Source organism: Ailuropoda melanoleuca, chromosome 16 (assembly GCF_002007445.2).
Source record: "Ailuropoda melanoleuca isolate Jingjing chromosome 16, ASM200744v2, whole genome shotgun sequence".
Lineage (NCBI taxonomy): Eukaryota > Metazoa > Chordata > Mammalia > Carnivora > Ursidae > Ailuropoda > Ailuropoda melanoleuca.
This window is the reverse complement of record NC_048233.1, coordinates 89,590,439-89,600,104: the sequence shown is the minus strand read 5'-3', so window position 1 is coordinate 89,600,104 and position 9,666 is coordinate 89,590,439. Positions and strand designations below refer to the sequence as shown.

Sequence of the window (9,666 nt, the reverse complement as noted above, 5' to 3'; positions counted from 1 at the left end):
GTCCCTGTGGGGGCAGGGAGAGGGGGTGGCACTGGGGAGCTAGGGGGCCGGCAGCCCGCCCCCTGCACCCTCGGTCCATGCTCCGTGTGCTTGAACATGGGCATCCCGCCGGCCTCGTTGTGCAAGGCTGGGCTGCAGGGGCAGGTGCACACTCACGGCTCAGGGGAGTGCATGGGCGAGGAGGCGTGCCGGATGTACTGGGTGCACTGGAACACTCGGAAGGCCAGGCTGGCCAGGAAGTCCCTGGCGGATAGCAGGCCAGCCACGGGCCGCAGCTGGAAGCCTGTCCGCTCTGCGAGGACCACAGGTGGTCAGGGCGCCAGGCTGGGTGGCGCCCTCCTCCTGCGGGCCTCTCCCCTGCAGCCCACGCACCCTTCAGGAAGCGGGACACGTCCTCCAGCTGCGGGATGTTGTCCTCCCGGTACCCGCTGAGGCGCTCCAGCAGCTGGAAGGCGTCCAGGTACTCCCGGCAGGCGTGGGTGACGTACAGGCCCTTGAGGGTGGTATAGACCTCCTTCCTGCAGGGAGGGGTCTCAGGCCTGGCTGTGGTGCCCTCGTCCCCACCCGGCCCCCGGCCCCTCCCCACACCGAGCAGCCCATCCTTGTGGGCGCTCTGCTCTGCCCCCCAGAAGGCTTTGCGGGAGCCCCCACTCAGGCCTCTCGCTAAACCCTGAAGACCCTGGCCACTGGGGGGCTCCGAGGGACAGAGGGCCATGGGGACGACCGGACCCAGAAGCAGCCTCTCTTTCCAGGCCCACGGTCAGGGCCTTGGGAAGTCCTTCCTCTCCCTGGCCTTCACACCGGCCCTCCTTGTCCCCTCTTGCCCCAGCAGGGCACCTGGGTCTTACCAGGTGGCTATCTCCTCGGCCGTGTACTCCACACGGGGAATAGGGTCACCGCTGCAGAGGGGGGTGCGCAGTCAGCGGGGGCCCCTCGGGGAGGGCGTGTGGGGGGCGGACAGGAGGGGCTTGGGGCTGAGCGCCTGGCTGGGCGTGTGGCCTCGGCAGCTGCCTGCTTTGCTCGGCTGAGACTTGGGGACCCGGGGCTGTGACCACAGTGACAGGGAAGNGGGGACCCGAGGCTGTGACCACAGTGACAGGGAAGGTGACAGAGACGGCCCTCCCCCTGCCAGTGTGAGTCTCCAGGACGGGGTCTGGGTCCCCGAGACCGAGGCCTTGAGGGTCCTTACTGCTTGTACTGGAACGCTATCTCCGCAATCAGCTTCCGGCGCTGGCGGTACACCTGGTCCGAGAAGCCCTGGCGGCAGAGTGCGGGCGTGCTCCCTCCCTGTCTGACACCCCCTCCCTGCCCTATGCCCCTCCCTGCCCACTGCCCACCCCTCCCTGTCTGACCCCCCCTCCCTGCCCGATGCCCCCTTCCTTTCCCTACCTGCCACCCCCTTCCCTTCCCCCCCGCCGCCCGCCCGCCCTGCCGGATGCACCCTCCCTGCCCGACACCCCTTCCCTGCCCACCACACTGGCGGGGTGCCCAGGCGGCTGCACTGAGCCCGGCCTCAGTGGTTCTGCTGGGAGCCGGGAGGCCGACAGACAGACAGACACCCCATCCAGGGTCGGCCTGGGACCCATGCTCACCACCCTGGCCATGAGAACGGGGGCACAGGAGGCCAGGAGGCCCGGGAACACCAGCTCACCGGGTGATCCAAGTCCAGGTCAGGGTCAAACTTGGTGACCAGATGGTGGCACTTGTCCAGCTCGGAAACTTTCCTCGGGAACCAGAGGACTTCACGGAGGGCGGAGGGAACAGGGACCTGTATGAGCGTCAGGCCGGCCTGGAGGCAGCCTCCCTTGCGGCGTCCTCAGTGGGCGTGGGAGGTGGGGGCATGACAGTGGGCAGGGTCCCAGGGGTGCCCTGGCCAGCGCACAGACGGCGGGGGGCCTGAGCCGGCGGTGGGGGGGCCCAGCCACACATGTGGTCACACCAGGGGTCTTCTGCAGGAGCCTCTGCACCCCCATCTCAAGGTCATGGGTTGCCCACAAGGACAGAGGAACCAGCCTCACCCTTGTTCTCCCCGGCGCCACGCACGTCCTCCGCCACCCGGCGCACGGAGCTGAGCAGGGCCGGCAGGTCGGCGCTGGGCACCTCGCAGCGCACAAAGTACTCCAGGTGGGGGCTGCCTGCCCGTGGCCTCTGGGCCGGCCGGGTCTCCAGATGGTGGATTTGGGCTTCAAACGTCTTAGGGAACAAGAGAGAGACAGTGAGATGGAGAGACAGAAAGAGAGATGGAGAGAGAGAGAGAGATGGAGAAAGAAAGATGGAGAGAGACAGAGATAGAGAGGCAGAGATGGAGAGAGACAGAGATGGAGAAAGACAGAAAGATGGAGAAAGACAGAGATGGAGAGAGGAGACAGAGATAGAGAGACAGATGGAGAGAGAGGGGGAGGGAGAGATAGATGGAAAGAGACAGAGATAGATAGAGAGGTGGAGAGAGACCGAGATGGAGAGACAGAGAGAGGGATGGTGAGATAGAGAGACAAACAGAGAGAGACAGAGAGACAGACAGGGAAACAGGAACAGGGAGGGAGGAGAGACGGGGAGACGGGAAGGGGGAAGCAGGGGGGGTCAGCTCCCACGGCCCCGCCCTGGACGTTTGCCGTCAGGAACCCCCAAGCCGTCGTCCACACTCCGGCAGAGACCACGGCCTGGGGAGGGCTTGCGGCCGGGAGATGGGGTTTTGTCCACTTTGTGTAATGGGAGTTGTCACCGCAGCCCCTTGACCCAGTGTTCCCAGTGATGTGACGTGTCCCTCGACCACACCCAGAGAGCCTGAGACCCCAGCTGCTGGTCGGAAGGTCCACCACCCTGGTGGCCTCATCCGAGGCTGGGGAGTGAGCCCTGGACCCCACTGTGGCCCCCGCACCCAGGAGGCTCAACATCCCCCTCAGTGCCACGAGCGCCCAGGGGCCTGGCAGGAAGGCTCTGCTCACCGCCACCTCCCGTCGCCCAGCAACAAGGGTGCGTGCTTCCCGACGGGCCCTCGGGCCACACGGCCGTCCAGGAGCTGGAGTCCAGCGCTAATGTCATTTGGGCGCCTGTGCCAGGAACCTGTGCCCCGCCAGGCCGGGTGGGCCAGAGCGACTAATGCCATCAGCTGTCACATTAGCCAGAGCCCGTCAGGGGCAGGCGGAGTGGGGGACCCCCACTTTCCAGGCTGCCCTGCTGGGAGCCACACACACTCACCCCGTTTGTCACCCTGTGTGTGACGTGGGGGAGTGTGGGGGCGGCAGGGGGTCAGGCCTCGGTGGCCTCAGCCCCAGGGCTTGGGCTCAGGGAGTTCCTGAGACCATGAGGGGGCCTGTGAGGACCGTGTGGCCCCCCGCCGAGCTCTCGGGGGTGCAAACCCGCAGGTCCAAGGCTCCTAGGACCCTCTCCGCTCGTGGCCCTCGGTGGCCTGGGCAGCCATGCTTCTGTGCAAGTCCCATGGAGGGGACACCATGTCCACACCAGCCACAGGTGTGCACCTGCCACACTCACTTCAAACGCCTTCACGGCCCGGGACAGGGGCGCGGTCTTGGTGCCCCGCAGGGTGAAGAGAAGGTTCAGCGTGGCCTTCCCGTCCTTGTCCTGGAACACGGCGGCCTCTAGGGGGTCTCCGGGCTCTGGGGCAGCGGCTGATGCTGCCTCGGCCTTCTCTCGCTCCTTGCGGGCATCCTCGATGAGGCTCTGTCGCCGCCCGATGAAGCGGGGGGACTGTGGGGACAGGACACACCCTGTGCTCGGCCGCCCCCGGCCCCTGGCTCTGACCTGCTGGTGTCTGTGAGCACCTGCTGTGTCCAGGGGAGGGACTGGCTGGCCAGGCCTACCCTGCCGGGGCAGAACTAAGAGCCTGGGTCCACCCGGTGGGGGTGGGGCGCGACCAGGAAGATGTGGAGCCCTAGGCTGGGGGGGGTGGCGGGAGGACGGCACCCACATGCTGCGTTGCCTCTGCCCCCGGGGCCCCAGCCGGACAAGGTGACAGAGGTGTGACTCGGGCCCCGGAGGCGGGCATCAGCCAGAGCACAGGGAAGGCAGGAAACGTGGGATCTGGCTCCTGGGAGGGACCCGTGCCAGCCCTGCTGAATGACCTCTCCTGTGCCCCCCAGCCTGGCCCTTCCCCACGGCACAGGGACACATGGCCGAGCTTGGTCCACAGCCTGTGCCCAAGACCGTGAGCCCCCAGGCCTGTGCGAAGGAGAAGCCGCACGTCTGGGGCTTATCCCTTGGAGCTGAGCTTCCAAGAAGGTTTCGGTGTCCTCGGGTCTCGGAACATGGTGGGGAGGGTGCAGGAGAAGCCCCTCAAGGCCCCACCTGGCCTCGGGGGTGTGGACAGAGCAGGGCTGCAGCGCCTGGGTCGGGGTGCCCCTGCAAGGCTGGGTGGGCCCTGGGAGCTGGGTGGGGAGGGCGTCTCACTGAGAACCTGTGGGGGGGTTCCCCGAGCAGGTGCCTGAAAATCTCATTTTCAGAACCCAAACCATTCAAGGTCTAAAAAACAAAGCCCGTTTGAAATGTTCAGGAGCAGATTATTCTGGGGCATCCCTGAGGACATGGAAGACCCCTCATCCGGCCCGAGTGTCCTCCAATTATCCAGCCTCATGGAGGCGAGGATGCCCGGCACAGACCCCCTGCCCTTGAGGGGCCCCAGAGGCTGGGTGATTCCTTGGGGACCATCCTGGTGGTCAGGGGCCCAGGGAGGCTAGGCAGGGGAGGTGGGATTCAAGACGGGAGGTCACATGTGGGCATGAACACGTGGCCGGTGGACAGGTGGATGACGATGGAAATCGCCCTGGAGTCCCCATCACCCTTGGGCTCAGGACTGGGGTCCGCCCCTCCGTGTGGCCAGCACCTCCCCCCAGGAGCCACCGCCAGGGCCCGGGGCACCGCCACACACACACACGGGGCCCGGGAGGCACCACCCATGGAGCTGCGAACACCCAGGCAGGGGGTCTCCTGTCAGCCTGGGCAGAGCAGGGGCTCACAGCCAGGACCCCACGCCGCGCCCAGGTCCGTGGTGTCATACAGACCCTGAGTCCGGCGCCCCTGCCAGCCTTCGGGGGACACCCCTGCCCCTCCGGCCCGTTCTGGCCACCGGGCTCTGGCAACCCCTTACCATGATGGCCTCGGCCTGCTTGGCGTCCAGCTCGGAGACGGCCCTGCGGAAGCCCTTGGCCTGCGGGGAGGCGGTGCTGGGAGTGGGCATGGCGCTGGTGTCCGTCCGGGGCTCGCTTCCACAGCCCTCTGCCAGGCGGCCTCTTATAGGCTGAGCTGACGTCAAGGCCCCTATGGGTCCCCCACCTCCCACCTCCCCGCATCCTCTCCTGCCTCCCGCCGCCCGAGGGAGGCGGTGGGCGGGAGCGGAGAAGACGCACAGGAGAAAGGGCTCTGTCCCATTAAATCTAATTGCATCCCCGCCGCAGGCAGCCAGCAGAGGCAGCGGCCCTCGCTCTGAATCATCTCGGCTCCAGAGATCGGGCTCCGCAGGGCTGGGACACCTGGGGTCCCCTTAGCTCCACACCCCAAGGGGGGTGACAGCGGGAACACAGGGAGGTGCTATTCTGGGAGGCCCAAGAGGGCATGTGGCAGGTGGCCTGGACACCCCCGAGAGGAGAAATCCAGACTCAAACCTGGGATGTCAGGAGAACATTTGCTTTTCCAGAAGATTCTTCACCGAATTTCCCAACAGGGTCCCACGGCGTGTTCCATTCGATGCCACCACCAGGAGTGTTATCTGTCCCTTATCCCATTTCCCTGGGCCTGGATCCGCAGACACAGCCAGTGAGACCTGGAAGGTTCCGGAAAGGCCCATCCCTCCACTGTGAGGAGCCCAGGAAGCAGGGGGGAGGGACAACGATAACAATTGTCCCTGGTTTCTGTGCCCCGTGTCCCCTGGCCCGCAGCCTATCCTCTTGTGGTCCCCCCGAGACCCCCCCATGTCCCCTTGAGTCCTTCGAGGCCCTCTGACCATTTCTTGTTCCAGGAACACGCCCATCCCTGCGTGCCGAGGGACCTGGTCCCGGAGACCAGGGGACAGGAGGGGACCCCTCCTCAGCGTCAGGCCGGCATGAGTCCCTCTGCGTCAGCCTGCCAGGGACAGCTCTGGGCCACGGTGTGAGGACCTTCTGGCCGAGACCTCTGGCAGCTCCCAGGCCCTTCGGGAAAGATTTCCTCTCGAGAGAGGACCCTCTCCAAAGGGGCACTCCTCGGGGCCCCGGGCATTGTGGGGTCAGCAGGGACGGTCTACCTAGAGCCCACCCGGGACGTGCGGTGGAGAGAGGGGAGGATGCCCCTGGGCCAGCTCAGCCTGACGGGGCTGCCACTGGACGTGGGCTTTCTGCTGTCTCGCAGTCCAGGGCAACAAACTTCCAGGACACCCCCTCCTGGACTCCACAGGTCCACTCCTGGCTGGCCACCCCCCCTCCTCCAGGACCGTCCTCCAAACTGGTCTGAACATGGCGCTCTCTTACCTCACCACCTTCTGTGGCTCCCCATTGCCCTCTGGAAGCAGAGAGCTCAGTCAGTGCAGGCGAAAGTGCCTCCTCCCCTTGCCCTGCTGACCCTCCCATCCTTGGTTCCTCCCACTTCCTGCTCCAGGAGGGACTGGGGGTCCATGACACCCAGTTTGCAACGTTCACCCCCTTCTCCTCCTGCTGAGTTCCTATGCACTCCACAAAACCCAACTTAGCCACCGTTCATTCTGTGACGTCTACGAGGTCTTGTCCCTGATATTGGCTTCCTTCCTCTGCTCTCCTCCTGGCTTGTTCCTCCTCCTCGGCAAATACCCTGTGGCCAGGACCCCCAGCTGCTTGGCCCACTGCATTTCCTGGTGCCTGGTGTGGTCTGGGCCTGACTCCTCCCAGACTCGGGGCTCAAGAGCCTGTCTCAGCGGCCTCTGCTGCTAAGGCATGGCCCATAGGAGGTCTTCCCTAGGGATGCCCGTATGCCCTGAAGACACTAGAAGAATTTGCTCCGAGACCCCCAGGGTGCAGGCCGGGCGAGCTCTACGCCAGGGCGCTGACATCGAGGCCTGCAGGCTTCCACCGCCCCAGCTGCAACCCCCTGAGCTCCCAGGGTCCCAGCCAGCATCCAGACCTCCTGGAACTCTAGGCAGGCCCTCCTCTGCCCCCTCCAGGGTGGGCTGCTAGGGACCCCTTAGGGATGCGGATCCCGGCCTGCCGGTTTGCCCAGGGGGCGCGGGGCAGGGGGTTAAGCACTGCGCAGGAGGAGCGGCTGAGTGTGGATTTAACCTTTCAGCAAATGTCTTCTGCTGACACAAATATTGTTTTTTAATTCCTTTGCCCACCTGAGCCAGCGTGGGCCTGCATGGAAGTTCCGTGGGGCCTAAGCTTCCTTCCCCGGGGCCAGGTGGCAGTGGGTGGGAGGGCGGAAGCCAAGGACACCCTCCCAAGGTGTGCACTGCCCCCTCTGGCCTCCGGCCTCACCTGACCAGGTGTCTGTCTGTCCATGGACATGGGGGTCCATCCTGGGAAGCCTTTCCCACACACTCCCGCCCTGCAGGACTGGCTGACCATGCCAGGCACAGGCCGGGCCCCTCCTCCACACCCCCAGGTCCATTCCAGCCAGCATCTTCTCTCCTGGCCAGACACCCTCATGTCCTCTCGCCCACCCGCGGGTCCCCCTGCAACCAGGGGGTCCCAGGCTTGAGCCCAGAGGGTGATCTGTAGCGCCTGCCTGCAGAGAGCTGAGGTCCGCAGACCCATTCTACAGAGGGGAGACTGAGGCCCCAGGTGAGGGATTTCTCTGGGTCCTGCAGCATCTCAAGCCTGGGATTCCCAGCTCTGAAGACATTGTCCTTTCAAGGATCCAGGGCCTCAGGCCACAAGGGGAGGAATGTACGGGGCAGACAGGGACCAGCGGCCCCTGCCCCGGGGACAGAGGGTAGGGCTTCAAGCCACGGCACAGGAGTCAGGCCCCAGAAGAGGACATGGGGTCGCTGCTGCCCAGACAGCCCTGGGACCATGAGCTGGTCTGGGGGGACAGGGTGGGGAGTGGAGGGGCTGGGGGGCAGCGCGCTGGCGGTATGCTCTGGGGCTGAATTGGGAGGAGGGGCCACCCCCTGTGCAGCCCCCCCGCCCACCCATCACCACACCATCAGGCAAAGCTGGGTTCTTCCTCTCGCGGCTTCTTTGCGTCCCGGCCTCAGAGGACGTAATGGCCCATAATGACAGCGTGCCGCTCCCTGGCATCGACCAGGCGCCTGGCGTGGGGCAGGGGCGGGGCTTCCGGGCTGTAGGGTCTGTCTCGAGGGCAGGGCTGCTCCCCCGGACACCCTGCCTTGCCCACTGCCCGACCCCCGCCCTTCCTCTCCTTCCCAAACCACAGGAGGGCCCAGCCTGAGCTGCTGAGGGCAGCTGAGGGGGCACCTCTCTGGGGGTCTCTGTCCCGTGGCACTGCAGGGCCCCACCGCCGAAAACCGCCTGCAAAGAGTCTGAGACTTGTGCTCCCTGCGATCCAGGGGTCAGAGGTTGCTTCCACCGTGTGACCAGGAGGAAGGTCTTTGTCGGCGGGCCTTGTTTGTGTCCTGGGAGAGGTACGCATCTGTGGGACACACAGCCCCGGGGCCCAGGGCAGCAAGTGTCCAGAGAAGGCCCCTCCGGAGCCAGATCCTGGGACCAGGGTCCCTGCTCACAGGGAGATGGGCCTGCATGGGCACACACCACAACCCTCTGAGGAACTGGGGGGTGCTCCAGGTGTCACGCTGCCTGGGCCACCCCTGGGTCCCCTGGTCCTCAGGGGCTGCAGGGGACAAGGAAGCCTGTGTCCCACCCCTCCTGCCTGGGCCACCACCTCCAGCCTCTCCCAGCCCCAGGGCTCCGGGGCCTTTCCCATATTTGGGGACGGGGGGGTAGCAGTCACCCACCCTCCCCCAAGCTGGAAGAAGACCCAAGACGCCTGTCACACCGGCCCTGTCAGAGCTGAAATGTCAGAGCAATTAGCTCTAACGAGGCCATCGAATGGAACCGAGCAGCTGGGCGAGCCGGCGGGGGTGGGGGGCAGCGCATGGCGGGTCGGACCAGAGCCGCTGCCTCACTGGTCGATCCGAGGCACTCAGGATAATTGGTCATTTGGAAGTGAGACCTTCAGGAAGAGACGGGAGGAGGAGGCCATGTCTACCCTGCCCCTCCCCCAGCCCCAGAACCGCCCCTCCACCCCGCCTGGCCCCCTGCAGTGACCTGCCTGGCTCCCTTCCCCGGACCAAGCCCCGCCAGGCCCCCCAGACCCAACGGCCACCCCCTCCTCCTCCAGGCAGACCTCCCTCCTGCCTCTTTTCTGAGCTCCCTTCCCACCAGGCTGACCCCTCGTCGGGGCGTGGGCTATGGCTGGCAGAAGGCTGGCCTCCTGGCTCAGTGCTGGCACTCCACCTTTGGGGGGTGTGGGAGAGGGGATCCTGACTCTGCCCCCGTCCCATCCCCATGGGGAGGAGGGGCACCACGTCCCACTGGCATCTGGGATTGGTGCTCTTGGGCCTCTGGAAAAGCTCCGCATACCTTCCCTAAGGGTGTCTGTCCTAGGGTCCCTCCAGCAGGGGACTGCAGCGGGGCAGCCGGGTGGGGCACCCTGAGCCAACATGGAAGGGAGGGCACGAGCCGAGTGTGGTCAGACCCAGACCCGCATGAGGGAGGGAGGGCGGGCCTGCAGGGTTTGCAGAGGCTG

The 9,666-nt window shown here is 65.9% G+C and overlaps 1 protein-coding gene across 1 annotated transcript in view; it reads right to left on the bottom strand.

Moving 5' to 3' along the window:
• TH (tyrosine hydroxylase) overlaps positions 1-5,369 on the bottom strand; it is a 15,390-nt gene extending 10,021 nt beyond the window's left edge. Inside the window, 8 exon segments of the mRNA XM_034646222.1 lie at positions 97-292; positions 373-518; positions 849-899; positions 1,190-1,257; positions 1,652-1,740; positions 2,019-2,193; positions 3,493-3,708; positions 5,105-5,369. Of these exon segments, the coding sequence (XP_034502113.1) occupies positions 97-292; positions 373-518; positions 849-899; positions 1,190-1,257; positions 1,652-1,740; positions 2,019-2,193; positions 3,493-3,708; positions 5,105-5,194 (1,031 nt within the window). The 5' untranslated portion in view covers positions 5,195-5,369.
• Positions 5,370-9,666: the final 4,297 nt, after the last annotated feature.